Source organism: Carcharodon carcharias, chromosome 5, assembly GCF_017639515.1.
Source record: "Carcharodon carcharias isolate sCarCar2 chromosome 5, sCarCar2.pri, whole genome shotgun sequence".
Taxonomy (NCBI): Eukaryota; Metazoa; Chordata; class Chondrichthyes; order Lamniformes; family Lamnidae; genus Carcharodon; species Carcharodon carcharias.
Window position 1 is genome coordinate 121,582,933 of NC_054471.1, and position 22,157 is coordinate 121,605,089.

General features: G+C 43.2%; 1 protein-coding gene across 2 annotated transcripts in view; it reads right to left on the reverse strand.

The window, feature by feature from the left end:
- Positions 1-22,157, reverse strand: part of lama2 (laminin, alpha 2) — a 588,604-nt gene that overhangs the window by 29,846 nt on the left and 536,601 nt on the right. For both annotated transcript variants that reach the window (XM_041187590.1, XM_041187589.1), the window contains 3 exons: positions 14,676-14,835; positions 11,248-11,360; positions 5,703-5,892 (listed from right to left, as the gene is read on the reverse strand). In XM_041187590.1, coding sequence (XP_041043524.1) covers positions 5,703-5,892; positions 11,248-11,360; positions 14,676-14,835 — 463 coding nt within the window. The remainder of the gene's footprint in view (positions 1-5,702; positions 5,893-11,247; positions 11,361-14,675; positions 14,836-22,157) is intronic.

Below are 22,157 nucleotides of genomic sequence, written 5' to 3' on the forward strand. Positions count from 1 at the left end.
CAGATGCATCTGTGGCAAGCACAATAAGGATGAGGTCAAGTATGTTTTTCCCCCTTGTTGATTCTCTCACCACCTGCCACAGACCCAGTCTAGCTGCTATGTCATTTAGGACTTGGCCAGCTTGGACAGTAGTGGTGCTACCGAGCCACTCTTGGTGATGGACATTGAAGTCCCCCACCCAGAATACATTCTGCACCCTTGCCACCCTCAGTGCTTCCTCCAGATGGTGTTCAACATGAAGGAGCACTGATTCATCAGCTGAGGGTGGGCGGTACGTGGTAATCAGCAGGAGAGTTCCTTGCCCATGTTTGACTGCATACAATCCCTCTCGATTGAATAGTACTGTGCTGCCACCTCTGCTGGGCCTGTCCTGTCAACAGGGCTGAGATTGCCGTTGTCGTTTCCGGTGCCTAGGTCGATGCTGGGTGGTCCGTCTTTTCATTCTTTTTTGTGACTTTGTAGCAGTTTGTTACAACTGAGTGGCTTGCTAGGCTATTTCAGAAGGCATGTAAGAGTCAACCACATTACTGTGGGCCATGTGTAGGCCAGGCCAGGTATAGACAACAGATTTCCTTCCCTAAAGGGCATTAGTGAACCAGATGGGTTTTTACAACAATCGACAATGGTTTCATGGTCATCATTAGACTTTCAATTCCAGATTTTTATTGAATTCAAATTCCACCATCTGCCATGGCGAGATTCAAACCCGAGTCCCCACTGGGTTACTAGTCCAATGACAATATGCCATCGCCTCCCCACTTATTGAAACATTTAGGTATTTGAGGGGGCTTGACAGGTTAGATGCTGAAAAGTTGTTTTCCCTCATGGGGAAATCTTAACTGAGGGGACACAGTTTAAAAATAAGGGATCTTCCATTTAAGATGGAGATGAGGAGTAAGTTCTTCCCTCAATGGGTCATTAGACTTTAGAATTTACTTTTCCAGACAGCAGTGAAGGTTGGGTCATTGCATCTATTCAAACCTGAGCTAGATAGATCATTGAGCTACAAGGGAGTCAAGGGTCACAGGGTCAATGTCATCCACCTGACAAAGTGGAAAATGGCCCAGAATAGTCCTATAACCAAAAAGTGGACAAATGACTGCCCCATCAGTCTACTCTCAATCATCAGTAATGTGATGGAAGGTGTTGTCAACAATAGCTTTTAGTCTCCAATAACCTGCTCACTGATTCTCAGTTTAGGTTCCACAGGACCACCTGGCTCCAGACCACATTACAGCCTTGACACCTACATAGACAAAAGAGTGGAATTCAAGAGTTGAAGTAAGAGTGGGTGCCCTTGATATCAAGTCAACATTTCACTCAGTCTGTTGTAAAGAAGCCCTGATAAAATTAAAGTCATTTGGAATCAGGGAGAAAACTCTCCACTGGTTGGAATCATACGTAGCTGAAAGCAAGATGGTGTGGTTGTAGGAGATCAATCACCTCAGCCTCAGGACATCACTGCAGAAGTCACTCAGGATAGTGTCCTTGGCCCAACCATCTTCAGCTGCTTCATCAATGATCTTCTTTTCATCATAAAGTCAGAAATGGGGATATTCAATGATGACTGTACAATGCTCAGCACCATTCGCGACTCCTCAGATACTGAAGCAGCCCATGCCTGCGTGCATGATGACATTCAAGCTTAGGCTAACAAATGGTAAGCATCATTTGTGTCACACAGCTGCCTGACAATAAACATCTCAGTGTCTGGATATTCTGCAGAGAGCAACTCATCTCCTAACTACCCAAAGCTATTCTACCACCTAAAAAGGCACAAGTCAGGAGCATGATCAAATATTTTCTACTTGCCTGGATGAGTGCAGCTCCAACAACATTCAAAAAGATTGACACCAGGCCAAAGCAGACTGATTGGCTGGGACCCCTTTCATTACATTAAACATTCACTCCCTCCACCACCTGCGCAGTGTGGCTGCAGTGTGAACCGTCTACAAGGTGCACTGCAGCAACTTGCTAATGTTTCTTCAATAGCACCTCCCAAACCCATGAATTCGACTGCCTATAAGGACAAGAGCAGCAGGCACAATGGAACATTCCTACCTGCAAGGTTACCTCCAAGTCACACACCATCTTGTCTGTTCCTTCATTCCCACTGGGTGAAAATCCTAGAACTTGCTACCTAACAGCGGTATGGTACCCTTCACTAGACAGACTGCATGGGTTCAAGAAATCTATTCATCATCACCTTCTCACAGGCAGTTAGGGATATGCAATATATACAGGACTTGCCAGCAATGTCTGCAACCCATGAATAAATAAAAAAATCTCTTGTTCCTATGAGCCAAGAATGGTAATGAGAGATATGTCAGCAAGCAGAGTTTTTTCTGACAGTGTGGGATTGACATTTTCTGTGGAGATATAGATGTTTCACAGATCCTGCAGTAAAAAATGCAGCATTGGTTTTTCATTGGCTTTCAACTTGTTTTGAAATAAAAAGTTGAACATAAATTAAAATTCCATTTTACTTGCAACATAAAGTATAAAGTTGTTTTTTAATTTTGGAAATAAAAGTATAAAATCTTCATTTTTTGCAGGTATTTCTATTAAATCAATGTGGCTACAGTTTGTACAAAGATTAGGACCATGGAATGACATGAGTGATAGGAGTCTTTTATATTGGATGACAAGCGAACAATGAATTCCTGATATAGATGCATCAGGCTCCAATTATATTTTAATGTTCCTGCTATGACCAAGATTCATTAACTAATACTGGCTTCATTAATACTAATCTTATTAGATTGGACACACACAAGCATGAGATGCCATTGCTTTCTTTGAATCTCAGAGCAAAACTGAGGCATACATATACTTGCATTTGTATATGTGTTCAAATATGCATCTGTGCACAGTTAATGGCACTCAGACTATCATGGATGTGAACACATTGGAAAGAGTGCAGAAAAGGTTTATGAGAATGGTTCCAGGGATGAGACACCTCAGTTATGAGGAAAGATTGAAGAAGTTGGGACTATTTTCCTTGGAGAGGTGAAAGCTAAGAGGAGACTTGATAGAAGTTTTCAAAATCATGAGGGGTCTGGACAGAGAAGATAGGGAGAAACTGTTCCCGCTCGTAAATGGATTGAGAACTAGAGGGCACAGTTTTAAAGTGTTTTGCAAAAGAAGCAAATGCGAGGTGAGAAAAAACTTTTTCACACAGCGAGTAGTTAGGGTTTGGAGTGCACTGCCCAGAAGTGTGTTGGAGGCAGGTTCAATTGAGGCATTCAAGAGGGGTTTGGATGATTACTTAAACAGAATCAATAGGCAGGGTTACAGGGAAAAGGCAGGAGATTGGCATTAAGTTAAAGTGCTCAGAGAGCCAGTGCAGACACCATGGGCTGAATGGCCTCCTTTTGCACCATAACAATTCTGTGATCACCACATATGGGTGTCAGTGTAGGAGTCACAGCTGGAGCAGTGGGATTTTCTTGTTGCCTAACTGTGATTTCCAGATTTAGTTCACTTTCAGGTAAAAATTGACATCAAGGTCATGATACAGTAGAACAAAATGTTTAGCATGATTTTGGTTGAGCAACAAACCTGTGGTAGTGACTTCATAGTACAAAGATAACCAACTAGCAGTGTAGTCAACAGTGAAGGATTAGCAATTTGAATGCAATTTGGATGTTATGACAACTAGTTTACCAAATAACAATCAGTAGTTCATTATTAAAAGTTGACAATCAATATCGATATATGTAGATTAAGGCCATCATCTGTGGCTTTACACGTAGGGAGCCACAACAAAGAGGACTTTTCATGCCAAGCAGGGTTAGAGGTCAGAAAATCATTGAATCAAAGGGACAGGAGATAGATAGGGGAGAAAAGTGGGAGACGAAAGAGAGAACAGTATGGTCAGAGTGAAGGGAAGAATAACAAAGGGGAGGTGAAAGAGGGAAAGTCGAAAGGAGATGGGAGGGAACAGAGTGAGGATATGAGAGGAGAGTCGAGGAAGGAAAAGGGGGAGAGAATGGAGGAAGAGGGCAGAGAAGAGGAATGAGGAGGAGGCAAGGGGGTTGGGAAGGGAGAAGGAAATATGGGAAAGAAGGGAGGGACAAGAAGTGACAATTGCAGAGAGATATTAGGGAAGGATGGGAACAGAGAAAGATGAGGGCTAGGGGAGAGGAAGAGGTAGGGGAATGCCATGCCAGTACAGGCATGAAGATATTAACACATTTTAAAACTGTATATATTTTTAAAATAGACATTGATGAAGTGCTAAGATGGCTGCCAAGTGAGTCACGTGACCATTGCAACTTAAACAGAGACTATCAGGCTGTCAGAAAGTTCTGAAATGAACTCTGAATGGACATGCTTAAACAGCACTCCTTTGCGAAATTTCACATGTGCTATTGTCAAAGCTTACTGCAAATCACAGAGAAAATTGATTTCTAAACTTTATGTTTCCAGGCTGATGATGTATCAAAGGAAAACTAATGAGACCACTTACCCACAAGTTAAGTGCCAAAGACCACCATTTACCTTCTATTGAATCTCAATGACCTTTGACCATGTGATTGAAACTCGTTCTCTGATACTGAAAGATCATCTTCTACCTACTATTGAACATTAATGGCCATTAATCATGTGACTGGAAACCAGTTATTTGATTCTGAAATCTTTTACCTCAAAACTGAGTGAGACCTGGGCAGTCCACAGAATAGTATCGACAAAACAACAGCTGCAGACAAAGGCTCTGCTACCTTTGCTTTTCCAGACCCAAGAGGCTTAAAAGTTTTTTGAAAGTCTCCTAGCCTGTTTCAAAAGTTTCAAGTTCACCAGTAAAAAAATTGGACCTCTGGATACAACAGAGTGCCTGTCTACATGACGTGCTGAACAGTCTTCACTTCGAAGGAACCCTGCAGTTAATTCAGATCTGACCAAAGCCATCTGAATTTACCTGAACTACTAATTCCAGAGTGGGAAAAAGCTCGCTTCCTCACCGGGCCCTCAAAGTCACATGAACTGCTAACTATTCTGTTGATATTTGTACAGTCAAAATATCTTGTTTAATTGTGTCTCTCTTGAGTGCATAATATGTGACTGATGTAGTGTTAGACATTTGGGGAGTGTGTGAATAAATAATCCTCTTTGTTTAAACTCATGAAAAGTCTGCTGCTGATGACCTTTAAATCGATCACTTATTAAATGGGAGTTTAGAAACACACACATCTACCTTTTCAAAATAAACCACACTGATTATGGGCAGAAGGAAACGGAATTAACCATTTTCCCCTAGGAAAGTGAGAGAGAAGGGATACAGCGAGAAGTCAAATAATATTGTCTCAACTGAGTCTGAGGTGCTAATGGAGGCTTTCCATTCACTGAGAGGGGGCTTGATATGTGACTTGACATCACTGGGAAGGAGGCAAGTTCTGAATGTAATTTCAGTGGAGGAGGGAGAAGAGTGAAAGGGAGGCCTGGTCAGTCAGGCAAGCTGCCTGCGGTTACGTAACCATTTTCTTCTCAAGGTTGATTCCAAAAGTTTGTTCCTTATATTTGCTCTAGGTGCTCTGTCATGTGATGATATGTCACATAACATTGTGCTCATAGCATCAACTACAGGTGCCGTTCCTTGGCATGTGCAGCCACAAAGCATTTTTAATATATTGGTGTTATATACCTTGTAATAGAACTCCATTTAATTAAATTAGTAATGAAAATTATTTTGCATTTATTACCTTATGCCATTCACCATCATTTATCTTCTTTTGAACAATTGTGCTTGCATTTCCACTTCCAAGATCATAGCTGAAATGAGCCATTCCATCTTTTACTTGAATGGTTGCAAAGTCTGCATGGTTAATTCTGGCCATATAAAATACAAGACCAGATTCTGCTTCTGTTTGGATTTCAAACTCAATTATTAGCCTGCAAGCAAGTCAAAACCTTCAGTTAAAATCCAATAGCTTGTCATGAACATAGTAATAATACCATGCAAGAACTTATTTTCATGACTGGTTTCATCACACATTTACAGTGTAATTTTTAATAACTTTTCATTTAAAAGCAAGTATAAAATAGTATCTCCTCAAACTGCTTGTCTCTGTGAGAAGGTTTAAATCAAATTGAATTATTAACAAGTAAATACAGGCTGCCACTGCCATATAAAATGAAGTAAATCTCTTATTTATGGACTTTAAGCATCACCTGGGCATAGTCAGAAAGGAAAAACTGTCCAGGGGGATTGTACACCCTTATCAGAATCTATCAGCTTTATCCTGTTAATTTCAATGGGAAGAAAACCAAATGAATTCTATGAAGGGAACAGATACTCTCTGCTAGCTTTCCCTTTCGCCATTGCCGCATGATGCTTAACGCAAAGGCAGAAATAACAAAAAATGTAATTTTTCTTCTGCCAAACCACGCCAAAGGTGTCAAATATTTCAAATCATGGCAAATTATTTCAAATTATTGGTTTGAGGTTCTCTCGACTCGTTTGGATGAGAGTGGGGGCTGCAGGGTGGATGAGCAAACTGACCATGGCGCTGTGGTACAGGAAGCCATTCAAGTGGGGTGAGCAAAAAGGAACATGGTGGTAGTATGGCACTGCATAGTGAGGGGGATTGACACTATTCTCTGTAGCAAAGAGCGAGAGTCCAGACGGATGTGTTGCCTGCCCAGTGCCAGGGTTCAGAACATCTGCTCAGGCCTGAGAGGGGGAGGATCCAGTTGACGTGGCCCACATCAGTACCAATAACATAGATGGAACTAGGAAAGAGGTTCTGCACAGTGTGAGGAGCTAGGCGCTAAATTGAAAAGCAGAATCTCAGAAGTTATAATCTCTCGATTATTATCTGAGCCGTGTGCAAATTGACATAGGGTACATAAAATTGGATAGATGAATACGTGACTCAAAGACTAGTGTGGGAGGTAGGTTCCAGTTTGTGGGGCACTGGCACCATCATTGGGAAAGTTGGGGTTGTACCTTTGGGATGGTCTACACCTGAACCATGCTGAGACCAGTGTTGTTACGAATCACGTAACTAGGGGAGTAGAGGGAGTTTTAAACTAAATAGTGGGGGCAAGGGATTAAATGTGGAAAGATGTGCTATATCAAAGAGTAGAGAATAAGTAAGAGAGGAAAATAGTAAAACGAGAAATGAGGGTTGGAGAATGGCAAGAAGGGACAGAGCCAAAAAAACCACAAAGAATCAAAACAAGATATCACAAAGATAACAAAAAGACTAAACTAAAGGCTCTGTATCTGAATGCACATAGCATTCATAACAAGTAAATGAATTGATAGCGCACATTGAAGTGAATAAATATGATCTGACAGCCGTTACGGAGACCTGGCTACAAGATGACAAGGATTGGGTCCTGAATATTGAGGGGTATATGAACTTCAAGAAGAATAGGGAGCTAGGTAAAGGTGGAGGGGTAGCACTGTTAATCAAAGATGGCATTTGTGTAATAGAGATGACCTTGTTACAGGAGATCAGGATCAGATGAGGAATAGTAGGGGAAAGAAGTCATTAGTGGGAGTAGTACACAGGCCCCCTAACAGTAACCACAATGTAGGACAAGGTATACAGGAAGAAATATTGGGCATTTGTCATAAAGGGATGGCAATAGTCATGGGTGACCTTAATCTACAACTGGAAAAATCAGAATGGCAGTAATAGCCTGGATGAGGAGTTCAGAGAATGCTTTTGAGATAGCTTCTTGCAGCATGTTCTGGAATCAACCAGAGAGCAGGTTATATTAGATTTGGTATTGTGTAATGTGACAGCATTAATTAATGACATCAAACTAAAGGCACCCCTAGGTAGCAGTGACAATAATATGATTGAATTTTACACTCAGTTTGAAAGGGAGAAGAGTGGGTCTAAGACTAGTGTTTTAAACTTAAACAAGGGCAACTATGCGGACATGAAAACTGAGCTAGCTGAAGTGGCCTGGGATACTAGACTAATGGATAGATCAATAGACAAACAGTGGAGGACATTTAAGGGGATATTTCAGAATACCCAGAATAAGTAGGGGCAGCATTTTCCCCCTGTTGTGGGGGGGGGGGGGGGGGGAAATGTGAGGGAGCGGGCGCGGGCAGGTGGGTTCCCGGCCAGCGCCCCCAAATGGGGGCGTGCCACCATTTTACATGAACGGGCCAATTAAAGCCCGCCCAGTGTGATGTCCGCTCGGAAGCACTGTGCGCTCCCTGTACGGGAAGAGGGGAATTCCCTGAGCCGGGAGTGCGCTCTTTTGTGCATGTGTATGAAAGAGCGCACAGATCTCCCTGAGGCAAAGTGCCACCTCAGGGAGATCAGGTGAAGCTATGAAAATTTTTTGAAGGGTAGAAAAATTTTTCCTGACATGTCCCTTCAAGTGACACTGTCACATGAGGTGAGACATGTCAATTACTTTTATTTAAACATTTTATAAAAATTTTAATACCCTCATGAAACCTCATCCCGCCCATGGATGAGGTTTCATGTTTTTTATGAAGGCCGCCTGGGCTCTTTGCCAGCCTGCCAACCCTAAGGTTGGATGGGCAGGTCCATTATTCATTTTAATTACTTTTTTAATGGCCTTAATAGGCCTTGACAGTTAGGTGGGCACGCAGTCGATTCGGCTGGGCGCCCGCCGAACTGAAAATCTAAATGACGCGGGGTGACATTGGGACGCCCGCCTGACGTCACCTCGCGTCATTTTACGCACCTGCGAGTGGGCCCCACTACCCACCCCACCACCACCCCCCCACCCACCGCACCCCCCCCTACCACCCAACATCCCCTGACCAGAAGATGCAGCCCTATATTCCAATTCTAAAAAAAAATCTAAAAGGGACGACCCACCATCCATGGTTAACTAAAAAAACTTGGGAAAGCATCAAACTTAAAGAAAAAACACCGTACTGTGCAAAGATGAACGGCAGGTTAGATGATTGGTCAGAATATAAAGTACTGCAGAATGGCTAAAAGGTTAATCAGGAGAAAGAAATTAGAGTATGAGAGGAAGCTAGCTAGAAATGTAAAAAGATAGTAAGAGTTTCTACGGATATTTAAACAGGAAAAGAGTAGGTCCTTGAGAGAGTGAGAATGGGGAGTTAATAGTAGATAATAAGGAAATGGCAGAAGAAATGAACAAATATTTTGCTTCTGTCTTCACTATAGAGGGTAAAAAATACATTCCAGTAATAGTTATAAATCAGGAGGTGGAGAGGAGACAGTAACTTGGAAAAATTACAATCACTATGGAAGCATTACTGAGCAAACAGATGGGGATACAGGCTGACAAGTCTCTGGGTTCAGATGGACTTCACCCTAGGGTCTTAAAAGAGGTGGCTAATGAGGTAGTAGATGTATTGGTGCTAATTTTCCAAAATTCGCTAGACTCTAGAAAGGTTCCATCAGACTGGAAAGCAGCAAATATAATCCTTCTATTCAAAAAGGGAGGGAGGCAGAAAATGGGAAACTATTGGCCTGTTAGCTTGACATCTGTCGTGGGGAAGTTGTTAGAGTCAATCATTAAAGAGCACTTATAACTGGGCACTTAGAAAAGCACAAGGAAATCAGGGAGAGTCAGCATGGTTTTATGAAAGGGAAATCATGCTTAACCAATTTATTAGAGTTCTTTGAAGGAGTAGCATGTGTGGGGGTTAAAGGGGAGCCTGTGACCTATGATACTTGGAAAACATTTGATAAAGGTGCCACATCAAAGGGTATTGTGGAAAATAAAAGCCCACAGAGTAGTGGATAACATATTAGTCTGGATAGAAGATTAGCTGGCAGGAAACAGAAAGTATGCATAAATGGGTCTTTGTCTGATTGGTCGGATGTGACGAGTGAAGTTCCGCGGGGGTCTGTGCTGGGACCTCAAATTTTTACAATTTACTTCAATGACTTAGATGAAGAGAGCAAAGGCATGGCAGCTAAATTTGCAGACGACACAAAAATAGGCAGGAGAGTATGTTGTGAAGAAGACATAAGGCGTTTGCATACAAATATAGGTAAGTTGAGTAAGTGGGAAAATATCTGGCAGGTGGAATATAATGTGGGGAAATCTGAAGTTGTTCACTTTGGCAGGAAGAATAAAAAAGCAGAGTATTACTTAAAAGGAGAATAGCTTCAGAATTCTGAGGTGCAGAGGGATCTAGGCGTTCTAGTGCAGGCATCACAAAAAGTTAGTATGTAGGTACAGCGTGTAAATCAAGAAGGCTAATGGAATGCTATCCTTTATTACAAGAGGAATTGAACATAAATGTAAGAACATTATGTTTCAGTTATACAGGACATTGGTGACACCACATCTTGAATACCGTGTGCAGTTTGGGTCTCCTTATTTAAAGGAAGGATGTAAATGCTTTGGGGGCATTTTAGAGGAGGTTTATTAGGTTGATACCTGGAATGAGCAGGTTGTCTTATGAGGAAAGGTCGGATAGGCTGGGCTTGTTTCCACTGGAGTTTAGAAGAGTGAGGGGTTACTTGATTGAAGCATATATGATCCTGAATGGTCTTGACAAGGTGGGCGTGGAAAGGATGTTTCCTCTTGTGGGTGAGTCCAGAACTAGGGGACGCTGTTTTAAAATTAGGGGTCGCCCTTATAGGACAGAGATGAGGGGAATTTTTTTCTCTCAAAGGGTTGTGCTTTGGAACTATCTGCCTCAAAAGCTTGTGGAGGTGGGGTCACTGAATATTTTTAAGGCAGAGGTAGATAGATTCACATTAGGCAAGGGAATCAAAAGTTATCGGAGGTAGATGGGAACGTGGAACTTGAAACATAAGATGATCAGCCATGGTCTTATTGAATGACGGAACAGGCTTGAGGGGCCGAATGACCTACTTCTGCTCCCTTTTCATATGTTCATGATTCAGCTCATGTCATCAAGATATCATGGAACAAGATATACCAAGTAATGTAATATTCAATTTAAACAAGAGGACAACTTATTTTATCAAACATATTAGTACAGAATCAAGTCCTATTTACTTTAAAATCAAATTTCCAAGCATAATAAACAAAAATCAGAGGCTTAAAATAATTTTTGCAATATGTTCCTCAATGACATTCGATTCTCTTTTTCTTCCCATAAAATATGACCTCCTTGTTCTCTTTGTATTTATTAATTTATTATCAGCAGTGATATGTACTAATATGTTCTATGTCAGGACAAATATTTCAAAAATGTGCAAACTGAGGGGTGTGCTCTTATCATTTAGCCTGGTTTTGAAATAGAATAGAACATCACACAGTAATCAGATTGTGCAAAATTTCAACTGTTACCTAGTTTTGACTTTGGTATCATCAAACTCCATGGCTATATGACTGTTTTTGGAGAGACCAAAGCGCTTAGCTCTCAGCAGTGTCACTGGGGATATGTCCACCGCACATGTATTCTACAAATAAATGAGCAAGAGTAAAGATTTAAAACTCAGACCACAGAAATCAATTATCACTAAAATATCAATTTTTTGCACAGTGAGTTATTATGATTTGGAATGCACTGTCTGAAAGAGTGATGGAAGCAATTTCAATAATAACTTTCCAAGAGGAAGGGGAAAAACTTGCACGGCAAAGGGCAGGTAAGTGGGACTAACTGGATAACACTTTCAAGGGGCTGGCACGAGGCTTCAGTGAGCAGAGCGGGGCCATAAAGAGCGAGGCCTCAGTGAGCAGAGCGGGGCGGTAAAGAGCGAGGCTTCAGTGAGCAGAGCGGGGCTGTAAAGAGCGAGGCCTCAGTGAGCAGAGCGGGGCTGTAAAGAGCGAGGCCTCAGTGAGCAGAGCGGGGCTGTAAAGAGCGAGGCCTCAGTGAGCAGAGCGGGGCTGTAAAGAGCGAGGCCTCAGTGAGCAGAGCGGGGCTGTAAAGAGCGAGGCCTCAGTGAGCAGAGCGGGGCTGTAAAGAGCGAGGCCTCAGTGAGCAGAGCGGGGCTGTAAAGAGCGAGGCCTCAGTGAGCAGAGCAGGGCTGTAAAGAGCGAGGCCTCAGTGAGCAGAGCGGGGCTGTAAAGAGCGAGGCCTCAGTGAGCAGAGCGGGGCCGTAAAGAGCGAGGCCTCAGTGAGCGGAGCGGGGCTGTAAAGAGCGAGGCCTCAGTGAGCAGAGCGGGGCTGTAAAGAGCGAGGCCTCAGTGAGCAGAGCGGGGCTGTAAAGATCGAGGCTTCAGTGAGCCAAGTGAGGGCTGTAAAGATCGAGGCTTCAGTGAGCAGAGCGGGGCTGTAAAGAGCGAGACTTTACTGAGCAGAGCGAGGCTGTAAAGAGTGAGACATTGATGAGCAGAGTGGGGATTAAATTTAAGGAAATAACATTTTAATTAAAAACAAACAAAAAGTACAGCAAGGGAGCTGAGTCCCGTGTGTTGTACGGCCTGCAGAGTGTGGGAATTCTTAGACACTCCTTGCAGTCTGGATGACCACATGTGCAGGAAGTGCCACTGGCTTGACCAGCTGGAGCAACAGGTTTCGGAGCTTGAGCATCAGCTGGAGACACAGCAGTGCATCCGTGAGGTTCAGGGTTACGTGGATAGCACGATTTTAGATGTGGTCACTCCACAGATTAAGGAAGTGCAGTCAGAGGGGGAATGGGTGACCACCAGTCAGAAGAAGGGAGGTAGGCAGGTCGTCAGGAAAGCCCCAGAGTAAAGATCATTCAAGAACCATTTTTCTGTGTTGGAAAACGGTGAGGGTGAAAGTTCCTCTGGAGAGTGCAGCCAGAGCCAAGTTCACAACACTGTGGGTGGCTCAGCTACACAAAGTGGGAAGAGTAAGAGTGCAAGAGCAATAATGGTAGGAGACTCAATAGTGAGGGGTGCAACCAGGCACTTCTGCAGCTGTTGATGTGACTTTAGGATGGTGTGTTGCCTCCCTGGTGCCAGGGTCAAGGATGTCACAGAATGGCTGCAGGGCATTCTGCAGGGGAAGGGTGAACAGTCAGTCTTTCGTTCTGAATACTATCCTGCCTGTTTAAAGTGATCTTAGATTTTTCTGCAATGTACCAGTAAAAGTCCAAATTAATCTTTATTTTTAAAAAATGGCTTTCATGTTTGAACAATGTATAAGGGAATTTGTTTTAGAACAATGATTTTTAGGGGATAAGTGAGCACTTCCTAGGGACTAAGAAATCTGTTCAAACACAATTACTGGACGACAAAAGGTACCAGAATGGAGCCATGGTCAGTAGCAAGCTTGCTGTTCCGCAGTTCAGAGAGATGCACACCCTAAGAAGCAGTAAACGTAAGTAAAAAATGTTAGTGTTCAAAGCAAAGGATGAGCTCATATGTCAGCCATTTCCAGCAGAGCATTTTAAAACGCTGTTAATACCACACATAACAGAAGCCTTGTATATATTGATAATAAAAAATTAAATTGAGCTACATTAGAAAAATATTCTAATGCTAGACCTGTGTTAGTAGCATGTATACCTGCAAATGTTGAAAATGCAAATTATAATGGTCTCAATACGATGAATACGTCTCTAAATTTATAATCCATTATTACTAATCAAAAATGTTGAACTATTTAGAAAAGCACACAGACAAAGCCAGTTGGCCCAACCATGCCAGTGTATGCTCCACACAAGCATCCTCCCATCCCTCTTCACCTAACCCCATTAACACTATCCTCAGTTTGTTTCTTTCTCATATGCCAATCTAACCTCCTCTTAAATGTATCTAAAAAACGTTCATCTTAACCACTCTTTTTAGCATGTAACTCCAAACATTGCACTTTCATTCACTGGCAACCAAGCTGTTCAGGAGGATTCTGAGAGTGAGGTCAGGAAAGCATCACCAAACCAATTCTGACAATTGTAATTACCCTGCATTTTACAAAAATAAGCACATAAAATCAATAGCAAAGGGATGTTTATATATCCAACTTGTAAGTGAATAGAGTTTCCTATTTTTACAATCCCCTCAATATGTTTACGATTGCCTAACAAATCCTGATGGAGATGACAATAAGAGAGAAAGTAGTTGCCAACTTGTCTGTAAAAAAATAAAATATTAGGAGCCTAAACCCATTTCCAGCAATGCTATGCAATAAATATCACTCATCGCATATTGCTCCCGTGAAGCCTTTTAACTGATATAGTTAAATAAATAGTTAAATAAATGCTTCATTGGCCACTAATGCTGCATAGGTAAAAGAAAAAAGCAAGTGGTATTTTACCGACAAATATTTTGGTTGCAGCTGATATACAATAGCAGTATAAAGAGGCAACTTGCAATGTTGTAAGCAATGTATATAAATCTTTTAAAAAAATAGCATTATGTCTTTTGATCTGCATGAGTTTTCAATTAATTCCAATAAGTAAATCATAAAATATTTCTCATTATAATTGAGATTTGAGGCTCTGAGCTACCAAACAGTGTGTGATTTATATTATTTATTTCCAGAGCCAAAGCAGCATTTATTGAATCTGACCTCCCAGTAAGGCATAATTGCAGGAGAACTTTAAGATTCCTGATACCAGTGGGGAGCCTTGACTTCATCAATGCAATTCTGGAAACTTGTATGCAGACTGTGCATGATTTTCAGATCTTTTAGTGGGCCGAATTCGTCTCTATTTGCAACCAATGCTGTTGTCAAGAAAGCACAAACAAATGAGATCACCTGCTATGTTAAAGTATGGTCAATCAGTTCTTTTTGATTTGAAAGTGGGAGCAACTTTCATTAATGCATCATACAATTTATGCTAATTTGGAAAAAAGAAACTTACTGGAGCAGGTGTAGGAATTTTTTCCAGTTCTGTGATAGGTTTGACTGTGATTTCAGCTGTCTCAGTTTCCTCATCAGGAAGTGGTTTTGAAGGTTTTAGGGTAGGGCACCTCCCAATGTCTGCATGCTCAAAAGATACTGGTTGAGCAAAGTCCAGTGGTCTAAAAGAAAAATGCAAATATATGGAAGAATAATTGTATGACTAATATAAATCCTACGATATGCAGTACTGTAGGAATGGAACACCTATTTATAAAGGAACCAACTACAATAGATCCTGGAAACATAAAATAAAATCTGAAAATTCTCGAATTACTCATCAGGTCTGACAGCATCTCTGGAGAGAGAGAGAGAATTAGAATTCATTTTTCAGGTCAAGTGACCTTTCATCAAAACAGTTCATCAACCTGAAATGTTAACTCTGCCCAATATAGGGCTAGATCTGCTGTGTATTTCCAGCTAAATATAAAGTTTATCAAATCACACAAATTTATCACAAATTCTCCCTTTATATGTGTAACAGTTGACATCAGACACGTTTTAGTGATGTAATCGAACAATTAAGAACAATTCATGTCTCCAGAAAGAGAAGAGAAGCTAGTTGTAATCATGAAAATTTTGGACAAAAGTTGTTTTTACTCATGACACCTATAGTATCTATGACAAAATTAACCAAAATTAATCTTCTAGTATTATGAAAAGATTTATCCTCTGAACATATTCAACTATTTGCTTCAAAAGCATAAAAACACAGCAAGTTTTCTTTAACGTAATTCAATACCTTGTGACTGGATGAGTAATTGTCCGTTAAAAGCAGTTTTCAACCGATGCAAACTTACTATAAAGAAAACCTTTTCATTACAAATTTGTTGGGTAGTGGGAAAAAGAATAAAGTTAACAAAGGTTTTCAAGTTTTTTTTTAGGGAAAAGTAAATAATAAGCAATGCTGAACTAGATTAGATAAGTAGTGAAAATGAAGAAAAATAGATATAGGCAACGTTTGCCCCCCATCGTGGGGGGGTGGGATATGCAGGAGCAGGTGCAAGTGGGCGGCTTCCCAATTGGCACCCCCGGTTGGGGGCATGCCGGCATTATATATATGTGAGCCAATTAAGGCCCGCCCAGCGTGACGTCCACCAGAAAGTGCTATGCGCTCCCTGTGCAGGCAGGGGGGAATGCCTGAGCCAGGATTGCGCTCTTTCGCACATGCACATAAAAGAGCACACTCATCTCCCTGAGGCTAAGTGCTGCCTCAGGGAGATTGGCTCAGATTTGAAACTTCAAATAAAGATGAGAAAAAAATTTCACTGCAATGTCCTCTCATGTGACACTGTCACATGAGTTGGGACACGTCCATAACTTATATTTTGAAATATTCTGAGATTTTTAAAACACTCATGAAATCTCTTCCCACCCATGGATGAGGTTTCATGCTTTTTCAGAAGCCTGCCAGGGCTCCCGGCCTGCCCACCAACCTTAAGGTTGGATGGGCAGGTCCATTATGATTTTAATTAGTTTTTTAATGGCCTTAATAGGTCATTGACAGGTCAGCGGACACGCAGCTGACGACCTGAAAATCTAAATGACACGGGGTGACGTCAGGACGCACGTTTGACGTCACCCCGCGTCATTTTACGTGTTGGCGAGCAGGCCCTACCCCCTCTCGCTGAACAGACGATTCTGCTCATAGACTCTAAAGAACAGAAGAAAATAGGGATGGCAGTTTGAGTAGAATTAAAGGCGATGAAGTGCTTTAGTGTTCTCCCACTCATTAGCTGTAAGTTTGATCAAATACCTGTAGCAACTATGGGCAGAACTTTTAGGCTGGCGGGTGGGCAGGGAATAGACCTTCCATCTTGATTGGCCCCCGACCGTGATTTCACACTAGCTGGCCAATTAACAGCCAGCCAGCGTGAAGCGCTCACCGAGAAACTCAGCGCTGCCGGGGTGGGGGGGCGGGAGGACAGCGGGCGCTGACATCAGCGCAGGTGTAGGAAAATGCTGACAGAAAGCTCCCTGGAGGCAGGGAGCTGCCTCAGGGAGTTGATGATCTGAAAAACATCAAATAAAGCTGTTAAAATCAGAAAAAAAATGTCCAAGTATCACAATCAGTCACCTGAACATATATATGATGAAAATGCTATCCATAGATTTTTATTTTTCTTTCATTTAATAACTCCGCCCTTGGATGGGGTTTCATGAAAAACATAAAGGCCGCCTGATCAATTCGCTCATCCACCAGCCATAAAGTTGGATGGCAACATAAAATCAACGTAAAATTGTGCTGCTAATGACCTTAATTGGCCTCTTAATTGGACGCACTTCTGCCTTTTGCACGTTCCCACCAACTGAAATATTGCGCGAGCGCGCAGGATGACATTGGCGTGTGATTTCACGCCAGGTCGGGTCGGGTGCACACCCGCCCACTGAGCTAAGAATTCTGCCATATGAAACGTAGCCTAATTGTTGCCTCCACCTTTTGTGGAAAATCTACAGCTCTTCTGTCAAAGTTATGGAGGGTGACTGGAAAAGCAACAATGAAAATTCAGCCCCGAAATGTTTTAAAATATACATTTTTCTACAGAATTATTCTGGTAATCCTACTGTTGACAGTGAGGAACATAATCATTGTAACATTAGCATGTAGCTCAATAAGAAATTGAATGCAGTAAAAGCAGACTACAAATGAGACCATATCAGTGAAAGTATATTCAATGGGTAAAATAATTTTACATGAAAGCAAACATTTTACAAAGAACATAATTACATTAACGTCCACAGGAATTTCTAAATCATTCTCCATAGTATAATGTGTTCAACTCAATTAATTTAAGGAAATTATTTGGTAGTACAGAACTTGAGCATTGCTGAAGAAAGACATTTGGTCGAAGCGTTTCATCTTGTACTCATCAGGACAATCGCAAGAATAACAATGTCAGGGGAAGCAGCAACTTGATACTGTATGATTAGTTGACAAGTGGACTCTGATTGGTCCAGGTGTTGCTACAGAGAATGCACCAGCTAATGACAGTTAACTGTCAAGCGTTGTTTGAAATGTAAACCAGGCAGCTTAACTCCGATTGGTCAAGGCATTGCTGAGGAATAAACCAGTGAATGGCTATCACTTATTTTGTTTAGCTGCAATAGGTACAATGTGTGTGTACATGTCCTTTCTGACTGGAAAGAACAAAGCCCTGTGTATTAACATATGTAGCTTCCAGTACACGCAAAGGCACCACACTACGAGCCTGACTGACAATCTTAAATTGGTTGTCAGCATAATTCTTAGTGCAAACCTGGGATGATTCCACCCTCATTGTGCTAAGTGCAGTAATAGGCGGGTAAAATGATGATTTACCCACCGGCCGCAATGACGGATATTTGAGTTGTATCATCCCAAACCCACCATATTATTTATGCATTCCTGGAAAAGACGCCAGTCCATGGTGGGTGGGCTCTCATTTGCTTGCCTGCCACCCAACCTGCCGCTTCATGCCGCCGGGTGCCATACTTAAAGTCCAGCCGCAAGCAAACATTCTAGACCACCACTGGAAGACATGGCCCTAAAACTGAAGTAGACTGCAGGCCCAGGTTCAGCGACACATCCCTTGAGTGCCTTTTGGATGCCGTGGAGGCCTGCCAGGATGTCCTCTACCCCCGCTCTGGCTGCAGGATGGGCAGCGGCATCACCAACCAGGTTTGGGAGATGGTGGCAGCAGTGGTCAGTGCCAATGCCCTTCAAAAGAGGACAGCCACCCAGTGCAGCAAGAGGATGAATGGGTAAGTCACTCTTCTCATCACTCAACTCACACGCTCACAAACCCATCACACATACACAGGATCCTCATTCACTGCCAGTTCAAGGGACGTCACCATTCACTCTCTCACACACAACTTCATTGTCCTCATCCTGCCCATGGGACCAATCACCACCCACACACACTAGGCATACTTATCATCTGGCCTGGCAGGCATCCTGCTTACATTCTCTCCATCTCCATTCATGCAGGAGAAGCTGCACACAACAACAGGGAGAGGTCGCAGACAAGTGGAGAGATGCCTGAGATCAAGGTCCTCACCAACTTTGAAAACAGAGCCATCAGCAACGATCTGGACCTGTCCTCTGCTGACATTGAGGTCGGCGCTGGTCTCCAAGTGAGGGTCCAGCAATGCAACATACATCAGACAACCATGCTATGAGTGATGTGTCCTGTTTCACAGGCTACTGCAATGCACTAATTATATCCCTTTGCTTCCACAGGCACATCTGGGAAACAGCGAAGACAGTCCATGAACCAGGGTCTCCAGTCAAGCCCGAAGACACCTCTGAAGAGGAATTTGAGGCACCCTCGTTGAAGACCCATCACAGCGCTCACCCACGCCCTCCACCATAGCAGAGACACACACCTCAATGGGACCAAGCTTTAGAAAAGCCTCGGGATCACAATCTGGTGAGAACATCGCACTGTCTGATCCACAGCAGGTGGTGGAGGCAAGGACTTCCCAGGTCCCTGGCACTTGGAGGACTGCTGGAAGCCAGAAATTTGCTGAGTCCGAGTCAGATAATGAGCTTTTAGACTCAGTCATCTCACAGTTGCTGGAGCTGCAAAGGCAAGCTTAGGAACATCAAGAAGGGATGTCCACTGCACTCCTCAGATTGCAAGGCACAAATGGAGGAATCCATCCACCTTCAGACTGAGGTGATAGCGCTGGCATGACAATGCACTGAGTCAACCCTGGTAGGATGCCAGCCACCATGGAGACCTCGGTCCAGGATGTCGCTTCTGCTGCACAGGCTGAACTCCATCACTGAGGCCATAGTTAGCTTCCAAAATGTGTACCTGAGAGGGATGCAGGGCAGCCCCATCTCACTTGACAACTCACTGGGGATAGTGCGCTGTAATATCAGCCCCACTGTTCCCCGAGCCACAACAAATGTGAAAAGTTTGACCAAACCACCACATTGCCCCAATTCTACCTAACTGTTTAATTTAGGTTAACAGAATACGAGCACCAGGTTTGTAAGCTTAATAAGTTAATAACTGTTTATTGAACAAACTGTTGTTAACCAGTGGCAAAAGAAAGAAGTATAAACTGCTAATTTCTAACTCTATAATCTAAACTCTACCTCTTCTTAAATCCCTATACACACACATACAAGACACATAAGACACACAAAAACATGGATTTTAAGGGTGGGATAAAACAGTACAAGTAGTACCAATTTGGATACAGGATACGATGGTTTGATTTTGTTTGAGGTCTTCCAAATTCTTTACAGTTCTTGTTGATGGCACGAGTTGGTCTTCCAATACTTTCAGTATTTAGTTCACTGGAAGAGCACTTGCCTTTCAATGTCTCTAATAGTGATTTCACCCTTTTGCCTCTTGACAGGGGTTTTCAGAGAGAGAGTTGGTTATAGAGATATGAGGAGAAAAAGCCAGCTAGCTATCATTGTGGAATTGCTGGAATAATCCACACACAGGAGAAAGAGGTTTTAGGTCTTGTTCCTTTCAGGTTGGGAGTTATTCTGCTGCACTGCTCTCATACAAAACCTAATCACCTGACCACGAGCCATTAAAATGTTGTTGCCCGGCAGTTCCCTTCATCCAGGGCTCCTTCCTGGCACCATCCTGTCTTTCATGGCGCACTTTGTTCCAGCACTGCAACATTGTATATATCTCTCATTCTGTTCCAGTGGACATGTCTTTTAACCTGCAGCCGTTGTAATTTAAATCCACAGTCCAATAAAAAATAAAAAGATATGTTCTTTACAACAGTCCAACAGAAATAAAAAAGTATGTTCCTTACAACACCCCAGCTACCCTTTTTCTCAAGTAGTCAGCCTAGGGCCCTCAGGCACCCATAGGGAGGAGGATCAGCAGGTGCACACGCCAGGGGCCATCCGCCCAGGCGACTCCGAGAGTGTCCGGCCCATCCGAATCCCCTCTTCCTATGACCTCAGCAGCTCCAGGTCCACAGGCCAAGGAGGGTGTTACTGCCACACAGCAGGTCCTTGAAAGCAGGCCGGGGCCCGGCAAGTCTCAGCCCTCCACAGGACGCCCGCCAAGGTAATCACAGACAGGGTGTAGTAGTCAGCAAACTGCCTCCACCTCCATTGTGGATGTCTGGGGAGCAAAAAGATGTAGCGGCAGGGTTAGGAAAGTTAAGAATTAGTTGCACAGCCTGGGCATGGGTGTTAATCACTTGTACATACTGTTCACTATTGTCAATAAGCTCTCAAGAATGTCTCCCTGCCTACGGATCACCCTTGTTCTGATGAGCAGTTGTTACTCAGATGTGAAACCTTTCTGCATAAGATATAGGCAGGGGTCTCAGCCCAGGGTCTCTTCCCTGTGCTTTGTGCAGCCTCTGGGCCAAAGTAATGGTCCTGCCTCACACTTCCTGCAAACAATACCGGTGCCTGCACCTCTGCAGTGCTTGTCAATGCTTTCAGAATGTAGTTCGTAGGTGTCACAGAGTTCTCTTTCTCTGTGTGCTCTCAGCATCTTTAAGGTGGGGCTGGCCCCCACCTGTGCAGCATCTGTGACCAGTGATGCTGTGCTCCTGAAGGGCTCAGGTGCTGAAGGCGGACAAAGGATCAGATGCTTCTAAAGTTCCATGGCTGCTTCTCTATGATATAACCCTGATCACAGAGTGCAAGCGAGCTGCCCTCGGCCAGACAGGAGTCAAACATTCTCAGCGGCTATGTGAAGATCAATGGAGTGTCCTCACTGCATGTTGTAATCATCCTCCTGCAATCGAGCAACTATTAGGGTCTCCACTGCATCTCCATGACAGGAGAATTCTCACAGAGGGTATTTGCGCTGCCATAAGCCAGACTGAAGTCAAACGTTCACAGATGCAATGTGAGGATCTATGGGGTCACATTACATCATCCTCCACAAACCTAGCAGCCATGAGGGCCCCTCAAGTATGCCTGCCTCGTCTAGCCATTGTGAATGTCTCATTCCCATCATCGTTGCCTTCGAGGATCTCCTCATCCTCATCCCCGTCAGTGACCTCCTCATTGGAGGGTGTCTCCAGCTCCTCCAGCTTATCCCACCGTTGCAGTACCAGGTTGTAAAGGACACAGCAGATGACGACGATGCATGATACCCTCTGCAGACTGAATTGTAGCGGTTCCACCGGACAGGTCCAGGCACTGGAATCTCATCTTCAGCATCATGATGGTTTGCTCCACCAAACTGCGAGTTGCAGCATGAGCCTCATTATATCTTCACTTTGCTGCAGTCTGAAGCCACCGCATGGCTGTCATCAGCTACTGCCTCTGCGGGTAGCCCTTGTCCCTGAGGAGCCAACCCTGCAGCTTCTCTGGACTTGGAAGCCTTCAGGGATCTGTGACTGACTGAGGACTGAGGAGTCATGCACACTCCCTGGAAACTGTGCGCAAATGTAATATTTCCAAGTTTGCTGATGACACGAAACTTGGTGGGAATATGAGCGATGAGGAGGCTGTTAA